This window comes from Eleginops maclovinus, chromosome 3 (genome assembly GCF_036324505.1).
Source record: "Eleginops maclovinus isolate JMC-PN-2008 ecotype Puerto Natales chromosome 3, JC_Emac_rtc_rv5, whole genome shotgun sequence".
NCBI lineage: Eukaryota > Metazoa > Chordata > Actinopteri > Perciformes > Eleginopidae > Eleginops > Eleginops maclovinus.
This window is the reverse complement of record NC_086351.1, coordinates 8858313-8874921: the sequence shown is the minus strand read 5'-3', so window position 1 is coordinate 8874921 and position 16609 is coordinate 8858313. Positions and strand designations below refer to the sequence as shown.

The window sequence follows — 16609 nt, the reverse complement described above, 5'->3', positions numbered from 1 at the left end:
AGAGTGTGGTGCATAAACAAAATTAAAAGAAACATCAAACATGGGGATGAACGCGACTGCTTTGGAATTTCAGATAACCGTGCAAAATTATGATTCAGACTGTGAAGAGCAGCCCAGTGCAAACGCTGCAGCTAAGCTCACATTAATATAAACATAGTACTTCAAACAACAGAGAAGCCTCTCTATCATGAAACCCCTCGTCTGACAGAAGGCCCTCACAGAATCTACTTTTAAGTGAAGCATAGATTTACAAAAAGGGAGATGTTCTCAACATTGGTCACTGTTATAAAAAGACTCAGTGGCCTCAGCCAACCCTTTGCTCAAATGGTTACATAATATTTTGCCTGGGTTTTTTTTGGGTATTAGTACTAAGACCGGTGAAGGAAAAGTGTTGGTGGTGGTGCTGGCAGTGTAGGAAGGAGCAGAGTGCTACAGAGCACGAGGCAAACCTATTCAAACAAAACAGGCTGGAATGGGAATATCTCTTTCGAATGACAGCAATGACACTCCAGAGCCGAGCTGTGTGAGTTACCTCCTTTCTGTGGGTTTAGTGTCACACTGAATGGCATGGCTGTTTGAAATGACAATGCCTGTGGGGCTATGGTTGTTTTATATAACTTCACACCCTCAGGGTACATGGGGAGAGGCCTTTAGTTTAACAAACAACCCTGTGTAAATGCCGCTCTCCAGAGACAGTTTTCTTTTCTTACCTCTTGGCACTAGTTGAAAGTTTAGCAGCGGTTTTGCTTGAGATCTTGGTCTCCTTCTTTTTGGGCTGTTCTTGCTGTCGCTCCTGTTCAGGTGGTACCGATTCCCTTTGTTCAATATCTGAGCTTCCCCCGCTGGTGCTGGGGCTGTCGTCCGGTCTCTGTACTTCGCTGGACATCGTGGGCCCTGGAAAGTAATGTCAAGCCACAACCTGTGAGAATGGCAGAGCAAGTTTCCACTAAAAGGAGATAATGGCAAATTGTTGGTCAGTTTCTCAGCAAACAGTGTAGATTTGAGGGAATCTATAGTAGGGTGGGTTTAATTTAATCAATGTACAGCTGGACGTGGATGAGCCGAGCAGGGATATGCAAAGTGTGAGCGTATGAAAAGACATTTGTCAAAGCTTACAGGGCTGTGAATTACAAATGTATGGGTCCCTTGTAAAAAATAATATAATAAGCCTTTCACCTAATGATCTATTGGGGATTATATATTACAGGCTAATTGTTTGGAAGGCTTTATGAGAGTGGTTTTACTGGTCTAGATTTATAAATCAGACCTTTGTGTCATGATCCCCCCCATTTTTTAAAAACAAATAGTGGAAATTGTTGTGGTTTTGGGTCAGTCATACAGCCAAATGGATTGATATAATAGCTCTTTATATGATTAAGTCACAACATCTTATCGCTGACAGATCAGAGGACAAAAATGAAGAGACCATCCGTGAAGAGGAAAATTGCACGGATTACTTCATCACTCCTCTACAGGCGACAAAGACGCGGGTAAAACAGATTTATCGATAGTTGAATTTTAATATAACAACGGACAGATAGAAGCTATGTGATATTAAGTGAATCAAAACGAGGTAATGAAGTAGAGGACAGCTCGCCTTCCCCGGGGGGCGTTCACGGTAATGATAGGGACATCAACGCTAACATGTACCCGGTTCAATAGCCTGGGTCGATGCGGAGACATGATACTCTACAAAAATATACAAGTTAAAATGTGTGTGTATTATCGTCTGACACTTAAATAGTTCGGTCAAACCCGGTTAAGTCAACATTTCTGGGGAGGAAAAACACAATAGGGGTCGACCGGGGGTGTGAAACCGAGCCGTCCTACAAAAGCAATCATAAACATTATTGGGAGCTGGCTGACATTACAAGGCCGGGGGGAGGAGGCGGAAAGTAGGGTGCGTTACATTAGCGCTGAGGGGTATTTTTCTTAAAACAGCTTAACAGGCCTCGGTGTTTTAAAGTCAATGAAAAGACGCATAGAAGAAGGCGTTTCTGCCAGACTCGTCCGAAACAGCCGACGGCGGGGCTGATGGAGGACGGTCAGCAGGAGGGCCAAATGTGCGGATCCTCGCCGTTTCTGGAGTGTCCACATTGTGCGTTGGAGAGCAGTGACCCTGCCTCGGCACAAAGGGAGGCTCGTCCCACACATCCACCACCTCCCCCCTCTTTTCCTCCACCTCCTCCTTCTTCTTCACTGGAAAAACGACACTTTTCACGGGACATTTACTTACTTTTGGCGTATCTAACGTTACGAGAGGCGGCTTATTGTGTGTGTCGATATTACCTGGCGGTTGGCCGTCGATGCTGCAATTCCGCGTGGTAATCCCAAGGTACCTAAAAAGTATATCCTCACACGGCCGTCTGCTCGCTCCCGTGTCCTAGCTATTTAACTGGAGGTAGCAGCAGCAGAAAAGCGATTACAGAAAAACTGAGGCAGCCCCGGACCGCCTCCATGCGCGCTCCCGGCTTGCGTGCATTGCTCGTGCACGTGCACTGCATTGAGAGAAGTAGCCCTCGCGACACCATGGTGTTAATTCGTTAAGAATCCAGACAAAGATGTGGTTAAATCCTGTGACATGTAAACTGACATTGTTTTTCAAATGTCTTTACTTCTCCTCTGTTCATGGTTGTAGACAAAAACTATGGGACCCATGTGCAGAGGTGGGAAAAGCATGCTACTCAGATTTTGTAGTAGGCTACCAGTGTGTAGGAATACTCTCTTACAAGTAAAAGTCCTGCAATTTAATGACTTTGTATACGGCAGGGTAGTTTGTGATTTTTTTTTTTTTTAAGTCTGACAATATGATCCAGAGCCCACAGTCCACCTACTCACATTCAATGAAATAATTCAGCAAACTTCAGTTTAGGTTTTGAAGAGAGCCATATGCTGTTGGCAGCAGGAAATGTGAGTTCTAGAAAAACTAAGGTGTTAGTCAGCTTGAGTTGAGACATTTTTGTGACAACTCCTTTTTTTCATGATGTTATGAAAATAGTTTTGGTTTTCATTCTTAGCTATGCCAGCACAACACAGAACACATGGTTGAGAGTGTATTCCCTTAAAAAGAGGAACTGAAACTCTATATTACAATATGACTAACTTCTGTACACACTATAATTAATTATATAGGAAAATCAGCAGTGGCTGACATTTACAGAGTTTTGTGATATTTTTACTGCTCTCCATTAATCCACACCATCCGGAGACGCCTGCAGTACTGAAACTAAATATTTTCCTAGAAGCTGGTAAGATTAACGTGCACAAACCTAAGAATAGTTCTTATACTTAATTGGAAAAGTCAATGCATGAATTAAGTACTTTCAACAACTGTTCAATAATTCTCTTAAGTTCAAACAGCACTGTGCTTGCGCAGCGCTTTCATGGAATATTTAATGTAATTTCACTCGCTTTAAAACTGTGCAAACTCTCAGCAAAGCACCCACAGAGCACTAAAACACTTGTTCTATTATAACATCAGTTCAGGCATATGACCCTGAATATTCAGGACATCATGTAAAGGATGATCTTATCTGACTCTGTGAACGGGTTACAATGCTGATTTAAAACATGCTCACAAATAAAATGAAAAATCTAAACTTGTCTCCTTAAAGTTAATAGTGATTTTCAACAGCAGATATGTTTGGAAACACAATGCAGCGTAGTGGAAAAGTGGAAAATGATGACGATAAACACTTTAGTTTCATGTTTTGTGTATCTACCATCTCCATCTATTAATCTAATACAGTATATTCCCCGGAGCTTGAACTCTTATGTTGTTTACTTTTTGTCATGTAAGTATCTTTGATCGTATCTTTCTAGCTATTGAAATGACCATAGAACCGTTCTAGTTTCATTTGATCTCGCACAACACATATGGTTCAATGTTTTACATCCCTGCTGACCTGATTTACATTATTGTTTCACATGTGAGTAGTCCTCAGTGGAGGGGCTAAAAGCTGTGTTTTCCTTTTACCAGGATTTGATGGCCCTCAGCGTTTTTATACAAAACAGCTAAAGCAAGATAAGTGCAACCATACGACTTCCGCCTCTGATTATAACTTCCTTACAAGGGCCTGATCTGTGCTGAAACAGAAGTGTTAAAGAAATATGTAGGTTATAGTTTGTGCCATGTTTGACAGAGCATTATGAAATGAACTGAAGCGTTAAAAATATGTTCACATCTGAGTCACTTACCTACACATTTCCATTTCATGCTAATTCAAACTCCTACCCCCCTAATTCAGAGTGTGCTTTTCAATATGTGTACTTGTCACTCCACTACATTTGTTGAAAAGCTTTAGTTAGTTACACTAAATGTTTTTACATACACATATTAGAGTTCATAGACTACGATGTGAAATTGTTAAATAATAATAATCCAATGTATATAATGATTAAAATAATATAGTACAACCCTTTAAAAGGAGACTTTATTTCTGAATAAGAGCACTTCCAGTACGTTTAGTAAATAAGTGTCATTTAGTTAATTTGTTTACTCTTATCTTGTTGTTACCTAAATAAGGATTCAGAATACTTCTTCCGTCAGTGTTTAACAAGATATAAAGTTACCTGACTCAAATTGTACCAGAACAAAGCATTTTCCTGCTGAATAGTTCTAACTCTCTCTAAAAGCCCACACTGTAAAATGTAAAACATGGGTTGCTGAGAGCTAAAGCCTTTATTGTCTGGATTAATAACCCTGCAGTCAGAGGTAATGGCTTACTGGAAGCTCTGTTCTTTTCTTCTGCCTCCTCAAGAGTCAATCCTCTGAGATCTGTAGGAACGCCTGAGGGGAAGCTCAGTCGTAAACTACGAAGAATATATTGTTCAATAAATGGCTCCAAACCAGCACTCAATGTGAAACGTACCCCTCTTGTGTGACATGTCGGTTAATTACATATGTGCATTTCTAAGGCAGAATTCCTCAAATAAGGAAAAATGTATAAATAGCGATCACCTAATACGGTTCGCAGTCTCACCTCCTTGTGTGTTCGAGGATAAATAAAAACACACACAGCTCAGCGTGTGATAGAAGCGTGCTATTTCTTTTACATAAGAGTTTTATTGGGCAGAGGATGTTTATTATAACTGTGAAATTTATAACCAGAACATTTACCACAAGGTCTGAAAGAGGGTGTGGTTTTTACAAGGGTTACTTAAAGGCTGTAAAAGGTATGTTTGTATTTGTACCGACTAAAAAAGGTATCATGTATGTTATTTAACAGAAGGTTGAGTATTACATTTGATGTCAAATTCAACATGATATTAAGGATCTAGATTGGTTGGGATGATGCTGTAAACATGGCCTTACATTTCACTTACTTTTAAACAGTGAACGAGAATTTGAATGAGTTAGGTATTATAGACCAAATAAGCCAAAAAAAACTGATTGCAGAAAATGTAATGCCCTGCCTATCCCATAATAATAAGAAACTGCTTTTCTATGTCAATAAAAGCCAAGCTGATTTTAAGACAAGAAAATGTTGTGGTGCCAGCAGAGAAAATGTAAATTGGTTCAAAAGAGAGTGAAAAGTAAAAAAAATGGTTTGTTGAAAAGTCTCGAGTGTCCTTTACAAGTTTGAAGGAGTTGGAGTGGATGCTCACCAGGTCAAAATCACTTCTTGACAGTGGGCTGTGTGCAGTGGCGGTGCGTCAATAGTGGGCGCTTGGGCGCCGCCCACCCTGACTTTTTGAGTTAAAAAACGTTATATATACAACATAATTGAAATAAGAAATGTACCGTGTTTATGGGTATAATGTGTATGGGAGACCACTGTCAAGAACCGCTAAAATGTGTCCGGACATAATATATTGCCATTCGCCTTTTCTGAGAATAGGCAGGTCGGCTACCGTCCGTGGGCGCCGATAACATGGGAGTCTATAGGAGAGCTTATACTTTTCTCAGTCATTTTAGCAAGGATAGCTTTTCATTGGGGGATGAAACTTAGATCTGTGGGCGCAAATCTTTGCGGGCGCAAATCTTTGCGCCCACAGCCAATGGCATTGTTTCTTAGTTCAATGTGACATTCTTAGATACGCGATTGGACTATTTCGGCGAATCAGCATCGTTATCATTCCCTAACCACAAGCGTAAAGAGCAGCACCGTAGCTAGCTGAAACTTAGATTGAGTGAATATGGCGACATCGATGGCTGAGAACTCCGTGCAAGCTCTACTTAAAACACCGTTTCATCGACTATCAGATGTCGAAAAGAAGAAATTGAAAGACTTGGGACCCGAGCGTCCGGATTTAAACATTCAACAGACGACCACTGATCGCGGGAGAACCTTCACTCGGACTTTCTCCTCAAACTTGTATGCTAAGCGGAATTGGTTAGCTGGTTGTACAGTGAGCAATGCCTTTTTTTGTTTCCCTTGTCTGTTATTTCAAAGTCCTGGGACTGAAACACTTTGGACTACAACCGGGATGAAGGATCTAAAGCACTTCACACAAAAATGTAAGAAGCACGAATGTGGCCGCAGCCACCTAACCGTCTTAAGCTAAACCTCTAAAAAAGTGCTATTTAAACCGTGCCGCCCAACTGCGCCCCCCCAAAAAAAATGTTCACCAGCCGCCACTGGCTGTGTGTCATTACAGACCTCTTAATCAAGCACAGTTACATTTATTCAAACGAGTGGCGTCTGTGGAGGTGTTAAATTACCATGAAGAACACACCCTTTGGAGAGATACCATGTTTTTCTCTAGAATTGTGATAAGAAAAAATTCAGCTTTTCATTTTGCTAAACTCCGATCCCTCCCTGGATCACGAGTTTGACTCATCTTGTTTGACCCATAAACAAGGCTCACAAGGGAAACAATGAGGGAAACATTCGCTGTGAGCCCCCACCAACCCCCAATGTGATAATTTGGTTAAACACAAATTCAACTAGGAATGCAAAGCATGAATATTTCGTAAAAGGTAGAAATACAAGTAATAATGCAGAATCCGTTTTGTGACCTATTTGAGTTGATACTATAATTTGGTAGAACACATTCCCAAACAGATTGGCAATTCATCAAAATCAAGTGGCACGCAATGAATAGGGGGCCTTTGGGGTCTGGAGCCTGGGGGCAGTTACTCACTTCACTGATAATCCAGCAGAGCCAGATCGTCTTTTATTCCCAGTTTTTGCTAATTGAACATTACAAAGACATTTATCAGAGGCTGAGAAACGCCAGAAAATAAATGTTACATTATTTCCCCATAACTGTTTCTACAAATATAATTAACATTTAAAATGATCTCCTGTAAGAAACATCACTTTTAATATTATGCACACTCTGCATTCATGTGTTCTTACCCTTTAATGATGCTGTATTACACTGTTATTTTTAGGCCTGCAGAATTGCATTACATTGAATCTTTTAGATGTCCACTGCATCATCATACGCACATTTCCCTGTAATTCAGACTCACTGATTTGGTATTCTGGGAAAGCTTGGGCTCTAGACTGGAATTAAAAATTATTCTTACAGTGCGAGGAATCATTTTCTGCACAACACGAGTTGGAAATAAATGCAAAGGAGTTATGAAGTGCAATGCTTTCACTTTTAATTAAACAAGTCGAGGAGTCTACAGCAATGCTACCAACTCTGATGCCACCAGCTCTAATGCTCAAAAATGCAATACATCTGAACCAAAGTATTGAATAGACTGAATATTTGTTACGTGGCTTTCCACACAAGTTATTATAGTACATCCTCTGGGGAACATATATGCCTGAACAAAATGCCGAGGCAATCCATCCACTGGTAGTTGTTATTTTAATGAAAAGCTAAAATATCTACCTCATGTTGGCACATCAGGAAAGGTCCAGAGATCACCAAAGTTATTAGGGTACATCGTCTAGGGAACAAGAATGCCTGTAAACAATTGTGTACCAATCCATCCGCTAGATGTTACAAATCAAGTAAATATTTTAGTAGTGCTAGAGAAAATGTAAGATGAGCACCAAAAATATAGGGTTTATCCTGTGCAATCCATCCAACAGTTGGCATATTAATGCTGTATTCATGTATTTCAGATACCAAAGGGGTGGACTGATTGACCAAAATGTAATTCAAACTAAATTGTGCAAGATGTAATCTGTGTCAATACCTATTCCAAATGATCATCATAGCTTCAGACAGACTGCACCGCTCTCTTAAATAACCCTGTGTCCTCTGCATGTCTCTGTAGAGAGTTAACTGCAGAAACAGTCTCATCACTGTTGCATTCAGTTGTACAATCATTGCGTGAAAAGATCAGTGTGCTTCAAACAAAGTGCTTGTTGGATCATCAAACAGCGTCTGGAAACCCCCTTTCCCCTACACCCTTCAGACGATGTGTTATATTATTCCAATATCTACAATCTAATAATCATAGACACTTCAAGCAATGACCAAATGCCAGCTGTGTGAAAGCAATTAAATGTCTCTATCAAGCTCTCTTTTTCATTCTTGAAAATTACGTCTCGTCACACTCTCACTCAGTTAGCAGAGCATCAATAAATACAATGTTTTTTGACATAAAGGCATTCAGTTGCTATCTTAAAATGAATCACATATTTATACAAACCCAGCAGATATCTTCTCTATTATTACACATTTATCGGAATGAGTAATCTTCTGCAAAGTAGCAAGACGTTATCTTTGAGTGGTGTGCATTTCCTGTGACATTGCTGCTCTCGGTCTGTGTGGGCATTGTATTGACTGCTCTTTGTACATCTGGAGGTGTTTCATGGAAGAGGTAATTTACAAATGTGGGTTCAAAATAAATAAATTGATAAATTATAGAAAAGAAGAAAAGGTTCTGCTACTACTGCTGCCTTTGAATCTCACCCAAGCTGGCAGGTATAGCGCCCAGTGTCAGTTCAGATCTGGCTGAGTGTGTAACACGCCACCCTCATTCTAATGAAGGTCTTTTGGATTACCCTCCACAGTCATTAGATCAGCATGATAAAGGGACTCTGGCCAGTGTGAGAGGAGGAGGAGGTGGGGTGAGGGTCGGTACTCGGTGTGATAGACAGCGACCTATAAGGCCTACACGTGAATGGGGGACGCTTCAGCGAATTCACTTCCTCAGTTTGTCCCTGGCAGGCCCCAAGGTCACGTCTGCTCTCTTCTGAGGAGGCTTTTGTGATGGAAATCCTGTGGATAAAGTTTAACCCCTAGAACAATCCAAAACCTGGCCCTCCATGTTCGCAAAGCCCCCTCCCTGGTCACCCCTGCTCCAATCCAGAAGCAATAGGGCTGTGAGTCCCGTGGCAGATCCTTGTTATGATCCTGTCTGCAGATTGGATGGATAAGCGTTAAGTATGCTAGAGTGGGGTGACATTGTATTCTTTAGATTTGACACAGATGTTGAAGGCAATGAGACGGGGGTGGAAGGGAGAAGCACAGAGAATGAAATCCATCTGTAATAATGTGCATGAATGATCAATTCATGTGCAATTGACTTTTGTTGTGCTGATATTAAGCCAAGAATGAGAAGAAAAAAGCATGTAATTCAAGATAAGAGGAACTCTTCTTGGTGCCAGGATGACTCACTTAGAAGTACAACTTAGAAACAGGCTCAAATCAGGCTCTTACTGTTCCACGGTTGTACATACAAAGAACGTTTAAATCTTAGGACCACCCAGTCTTAACTTCCCCTGGGAGGGGGAAAAATAAATACCATCATTTCCCAATCTCCTCTGAGCTCAAGTTGTTTTATGCTGGCAGGCAGAGTCAAATCAGTGGAGAAACTAAATATAGCTCGGTAAACTTTCAAAACACGCTCACTATTCATAAAGAAGTAAATATGTTCAATGTCAGCTGGCTGACTGTAATGGGTTTCATGCCAAGAGCACAATTCATCTCTTCTTCTGTCCTGCTGATTCACCATGATCTCATCTTTTGTCCTGCACGGCAGCATGCAATCAGATTTTCAGGCAGTGATCTGTAAACCTAACTGTTTATTGTTTAGTGGCACATTTACAAACGGAGGATAGGATCTGCTTCAGGAGCATGCAGAAGAAAAACAGACTAAAGCCTCTGTGAGGTTGGACAGTAAATGCTAATGTCAGCAAACTCACATGATCCCAGTGACGATCCTTAAGGGGAAAATCCATCAATTTCACACTTCAAAGTATTTTCTTGATGGTATTGAAGAGTAAAACTGCCTGTGTCAAAAAAACAACAACTGTAAGGCCTTTTGTTGCTCCAGAGGAAGCTGTGTGCAGTCTATAAATTGCCTTAAGTGGTGTTACTGTGTTCAGTGTTGGTTGGAGCTGCAAGTGTAAAAATGATTTTGAACCGTATTATAAGAGTCTATAGGGCGCAGGGCAAACACAAAGGAGTGAAATACTTAATTGGTTATGTTTAGCAGGTAATATTGACAATGTTCACCATACTGATTCACTGTGAGAGAAGGTCTATTCACTAGCCCTATACACACAGCAGAGTCGGTGGGAATGTAAAATATTTATGTATTTTGTCAAAAGTAGTGGATAAATGAACATGTCATTATCCTCTGTTGAACACCAATGCCTGTACTTTATTTAAATCCATTCAATAATTGTTATTTATTCGTATAAGACTGAAGTAGTGGCCCACCAATCAATACCATTCCTCGACAAATCAAAGTGTTGGTTGCATGACAGGCGCAACTGTGACGCAGAGTAACAATAAGCCATGCTAATTACTTTCACTCCCTAGCTTTCAATTCAATTTCAATATTGTGCAAAGCCATGAATGATGACATATTTTGCCCCGAAAGCCAAATTGCATGATACTTAATCAGAGGCATCTGCTACAGACTGTATCTGTGTGCATGTGAGCAAGTGTGTGTTTTTGTTTATGTGTGTAAGTCTGCATTACTGCCTCGTGAAAAACAAATCTGCGTTATTGCTGTGCTCAGGTTCTCTGACTCAGTTTGGAAAATATTACTCTACCCTTCTTTCCACGCTGATGTGTGTGTGTGTGTGTGTGTGTGTATATGCATATGTTTCACTTCCTGCCTTTGAACACAAGATGGGGCTGTGAGACCTCCTGTGCTAATCAGCAGACATTCTGTTCTCATGTTTCCTTTGGCATGTTTACTTCTCTGTGGTAATGATGGTCCTGCTTTCATCTTAATGCCAAATAATCGGACTTAAGAATGTATGTCAGATGTAGAAGATGGATGGATGTGTGTGTGTGTGTGGGGGGGCTTTCTGGGGTCTTGTTTTCCCTCTCCCACTCAAGGATGGACGTACTTGAGTCTGGGAGTCATTGGTTAGGACGGGTCTGCCTCTCTGTGACGAGACAAACCCCAGCATGCCAAGGTCACTCAAACCCATCACATCTTTATTCAAAGTAAGACGGCATCATGGGATGGACGGGCAGTTTAAAGGATTCTCTCATAGACCCTAAAGCATGGAAAAATGAACTCTCAGCCCAGAATCGTTTGATACTCAATGATCCTTTAAGGCTTTCAATTGTTTTACCAGGTGTAATCTCCCTCCTGAAATGTCAAAGAAAAGGCATTTGGTCTTCGAGAGACATTTATAGCTTTTCTTTGATAGCGGTGAGTCCTTAAACTCAGCTACACATGGGTATGAAAGTGGATTTTGGCTGGGAGAGAAGACAGGTTACACTTCTCAGGTAATGGCCAAACGTAAAGTCTATTCTGACTTTCACAAGCAACTCCACTTTTCATCCCTAGTTCTGACATTTCTGGTCCCAGAATGGACATAAATGTGGATTAGTCACTTTAAAATCAAATCGTCAAACCTGGAGACTTTTTCAACCTCATCCGAGGGTGCAGCAGTGCACTTTATGGCTGTCTTGTTCTATTTCAGGGCTGATCATGTGAGACTCACTTTTCAAGTGGAGCTGGATACTTTCCAACGGGCTCTGAGTCACAGCTAAAGACTTTGTTGCAGTGCAAAATGATAAAACAGCTCCTTTATTGGAATTAAGGGCTTTGTGTTGCCATTATTGCAACTTAGACACATTCTTCTTTGCTGTTACTCTGTAAGCAAAGTAAATGATGTGTTTTCTGTGTTTCTTCACCTTTATGCATCCAGGGAAAAGGTTTATGGAGTATGAATTCTATTTTTTCATATGTAACCTGATTTTTATTTCAAGTGCTAAACGCTCATCCACAACTTGGAGTTCCTCAACAATTGTGGGCAGTATCTCTGCTGGAACAGCTGCGTGTTGGATTCAAACCAGCAACTCTGTCCTCCATGTCCCAGTCCAGCAAAAACATCTGCTGTCTCACGTCACTACAATTTAGTCTCATATTCGTCTAAAAGGACTTCAAACGAGTTCATCCAAAAAATACTTTTCATATGCATGCTCTTAAAATAGTTATGCACATTTCCTGTGCCGTCATCCCACGTTGGCTTTTGGTGTTCCCCCTTTTCTAACTCATCTGATTTAACCATTACGGTCACTGTCCAACTGCTCTTTACTGCTTTCAGCTGTCATTTCACTGCTTCCTTGACAAACTCTGCTTCTCTGAAGCCTGTTCTCTCAACAGTCAGTCCCAAAATGTGACTCAACTCATAGTTATGTCCAGTCATCTACTGAGGAATCCTCTATATCAGTGCTTCTTAACCATAGGGCCGCGGCCCAAACTTGGGCCGCCAGCGCCACCTAGAGGGCCGGAAAAAACGTTCAGTTTTGCACCTGTGGGTATCTGCATAGGTTATCAACTGAAGACACCAGAGATATGTTATCCATGAGAAGCTCAGTTACAATGCAGCTTTCGACCACGTGGTGGCGGTAATGCATCAGTCAGTTGTTTAACAAGCTGCAATAGACAGAGAAGAAGACTGTCTTCTTCTCTACCCTAGATATATAGCGATGTATATAAAATATATATATTTTATAGATATATAAACTTATGGAGAAGTTTTTAAAACGGAAAAATGACGAACATCGTGCCGACCCCCCGGAGGTACCGAGGCAGTGCCGAGAGCCCAGTGTGTGGAGTGTGGGTTAACACTGTCAAATGAGGCACTAAAGCCCTCAAAACTACCGCGGCATCTACAGACCAAGCACCCGACGCTCGTGGTAAAGTCTGTGGAATTTCTCAAAAGAAAAGAAAATGGGCTGCAGAAAAGGTTGGTCGTGTCACTGACTGGCAGCTCCAAATGTGCACTGAAAGCCAGCTACCTCGTAGCCAGACGTGTGGCACAGAGCAAGAAGGCGTTCACCATAACGGAGGAGTTGGTTCTGCCGTGAGATGATCGGAGAGGCCGCTGCAACGAAGCTGCTGACCATCCCACTGTCAAACGACACTGAGTCACCGTATCGCGGACATGGCCTCAAACATACAGCATCAACTTCTTGAAAAAATAAGAAGTAGCCAGTTTTTCTCTTTACAACTAGACGAGTCCACGGATGTCACAAATGCTGCACTGCTGCTGGTTTTTGTTTGCTATCGCTGGGACAGTAGTTTGCACGAAGACATACTGTTTTGTGGAGAGCTACCAACACGTACCACGGCTCAGGAATGTTTCCGCTGCATGGATAACTACTTCACTGAGAACGACCTGGACTGGCAGAACTGTGTCGGGGTGTGCAGTGACGGTGCAGCATCAATGACTGGCAGGCATCAGGGTGTCATCAGACAGATACTCGATTGTGCACCAGAAGCTAAATGGACACACTCTTTTCTCCACTGTGAAAGCCTTGCAGCAAAAAAGATGTAACCAGATTTCCACCAGGTGATGGATGTAAGTGCGAAAACCATAAACTTTATTAAAAACAATGCTGCAAACTCCAGATGTTTTGCTAAGCTTTGCAAGGACATAGAAGCAGATCACATCCAGCTGCTGTATCACAGTGAAGTGAGATGGCTTTCAAGAGGACTAGTCCTCAAGCGTTTGTTTGAACTGAGGAATGAGGTCTTCTCTTTTCTCACTGAAAAAAACAATCATCTTGCACAGTACTATGCCAACACAATGTTCACAGCAAAACTTGCCTACCTCTGACATTTGTTCACTGCTGAACCAACTGAACATCTCACTTCAAGGAAGAAACAGCAACATATTTTTTGTTGCAGACAAAGTTCAAGCTTTCAAGAGGAAACTTGCTTTGTGGACCAAGAGATTCAAGATTCAAGATTCAAGAAGCTTCATTTATCCCGAGGGAAATTGAGGAGGGCCCAGGAAAAGAGGATGGACAGGTTTCCACTTTTGTCTGACATTTTGGAAAACTCCCCTCAGGTGAATATCAGTGACTCAGTCTCTCAGCACCTCTCACACAACTCACAACTACTTTCCTGAGGATCCCATAGAGGGAAACATGTGGATTTTGGACCCATTTTCAGTGGATCCCACTAAAAATGATGTTGCTTTGCCCTCACATCTGGAATCCCAGCTTCTGGAAGTTTCCACTGACAGCACTTTAAAGTTGCAGTGGGGCAAACTGGACCATGGCTCCTTCTGGATTGCTGTCTCAAAGGAGTACCCATGTCTTGCACTGAGGGCCGTGAAAGTCCTTCTCCCATTCACGACTACATACCTGTGTGAATCAGGATTCTCCATTGTGGCCACAACCAAGACCAAAGCCCGAAACAGACTCAGAGCAATGCTGGAGGCTACTCTGAGAGTGAGCCTTTCCTCCATTCCACCCAGACTGGATCTGATTATGTCTCAGAGGCAGGCCCAAATATCTCATTAAGAGGTGAAGATAAAAAGGGAGTTGTATTACTGTTGTTTATTGTTGTTATTGTTGATTTGTCAGATATAAAGATTCTTCTGGTTCTGCATGACTGCTGACGCAATTGTCAAATGACTTTGCAGATTATAAGGGTATAGTTTCATTTGCACTTTATTTCAATTTTATTTACAGTTTATTTCATTAAAAAAAATATTCATATTATTTGAATGTATTTTTTTGGTCACCTTTTTACTGATTGAGATATATATATATATATATATATATATATGTACTTTTTAAATTATAAGTCAAATCTAAATATGGGTCCTTTTTTAATTAAAAAGCCTGACTTGATCCTTTAAAAAATGTTCTTGTCCCGCCTTGATTTGTGCCAGGGAATATCAGCCTGTTCAGTGGCTTGATGTGTGTGCAGGTTTACATACACATGTCTAATAAAAGTATTTGTGATGATCCCATTTTATCATGTCATTTTATTTGACAAGGTTTTTGCTTGTTAAACTGTAAGTGGATTTGGTTTATTATTGAATACAAATCAAACCGTGAGTGAGGTCAATTAAACCTATACAGTGTAAATATTTAATGGGCCCCGGGCCACTTTGTACTATGAAAATTGGGCCTCAAGGTCAAAAAGGTTAAGAACCCCTGCTCTATATCACATTCATGCAGATATATCTTCAGCAAGAGGGAAAGAGGTCTGCTCTTACTTTATCAAACACCTGCATTAGTATTTTGAATGCCATTTCAAATTCAGTGTTAAAGCTTATCTGGGAAGTTTGCTTGTAACCAAATGTAGCAGATTGCGGACATTACTTTGTGTATTTGATATCTATTTTGGAATAAATACTGGTTTGTTTAAATCCATTTTTGCTAGTTTGCTGTGTCCTTTGTCACTTCCTTTGTCTGTGGCTTGCTACGCTTCCTTGCACTTCACAGCAACTCACTGACTATAAGAAAAGTACGCCAAGGGGAGTAACGTGATCATCTGGACAAGATGGCAGCATAGGTTGAACCGGTTTAAACCAGTGTCGCTAATTTTGTTAATTTATACCGTTGAGACAATTTACTTTTAAAATTGTTTAGCCAATGTGAGTATTTGATTGAAGGCAATGTCTAAATCGAGCAAAAAGTCGTCGTCTAATAGTGGTTCCGAAACGAGGGGAAAGTCTGACATGGATGCGTTAGCCGACGCGGTACTGGAGAAGCAACGAAGCTACTTCGACTCGCATTTCGACCAACCTCAACAGATGGGAAAGGAAACGGAGGGAAAATTAGGTGCAATCCAAGCTGACTTGGTGACACTAACTGAAGGTATCGGCACCGTAAAAGCGGAGATAGACAATATATGGTGTGATGTGGTGGACAATTCTGACATGCTAGCCACCCACGAAGCTACGCTGGAATTGATGCATCTTAAGCTAGTGTAGGAACTGTAAGTTTCACAGCTGTGGCCCAATAGCCCGAAACTGGCCTCCACAGGCCACTGAAAGAGTGGAACTTATTAGTACTTACTGTGTGGCCGTCCGGAACAAAAGAGATCGAATTTACAATACAAACACACTTTATGGTATTATCCCTTTCCGGTAAGGGATAAGACGAGCTGGGGTGTCGTCCTCTCATTGGTTAGTAGCGGGGGCTGGATCCTGTTGGCCGCTTGCCGTCACATGGGGTTTTCCGGACTTCTATTGGTTGACGTCGTCGGGGGCGGGTCCTCATATGACGTCACCGTCGCCATCTTGTTAGCGTTCCTTATTCTACAGGGCGAGTTAATGCTAGCTCATCGTATTTACAGCGACAACAGGAAAAAGCAGGAGGGCGCCACCCGCTCTTTGATTTTCAACGTTCTCCGTTAAACCACCCGCCAAGACATCATCTGTGCCGCAAAGAAAGCCCCGCTCACGATTGATGGACGGAGGATTCGCTTTTCCCCTGACTACAGCAGCTACACAGTTAAACGTGGTCAGACTTTCTC

At 41.5% G+C, this 16609-nt stretch overlaps 1 protein-coding gene across 2 annotated transcripts in view; it reads right to left on the bottom strand.

Moving 5' to 3' along the window:
• LOC134862345 (ubiquitin-conjugating enzyme E2 E2) overlaps positions 1 to 16248 on the bottom strand; it is a 36040-nt gene extending 19792 nt beyond the window's left edge. The window contains exons 1-2 of one of the 2 annotated variants that reach the window (XM_063880215.1): positions 16150 to 16248; positions 711 to 894 (exon numbers count right to left, since the gene is read on the bottom strand). In XM_063880215.1, the coding sequence (XP_063736285.1) occupies positions 711 to 886 (176 nt within the window). In that variant the 5' untranslated portion in view covers positions 887 to 894; positions 16150 to 16248. Of the gene's footprint in view, positions 1 to 710; positions 895 to 2289; positions 2471 to 16149 lie in introns of those variants that run through there. The other variant, XM_063880214.1, reaches the window with a different exon arrangement.
• Between the last annotated feature and the right edge of the window lie 361 nt (positions 16249 to 16609).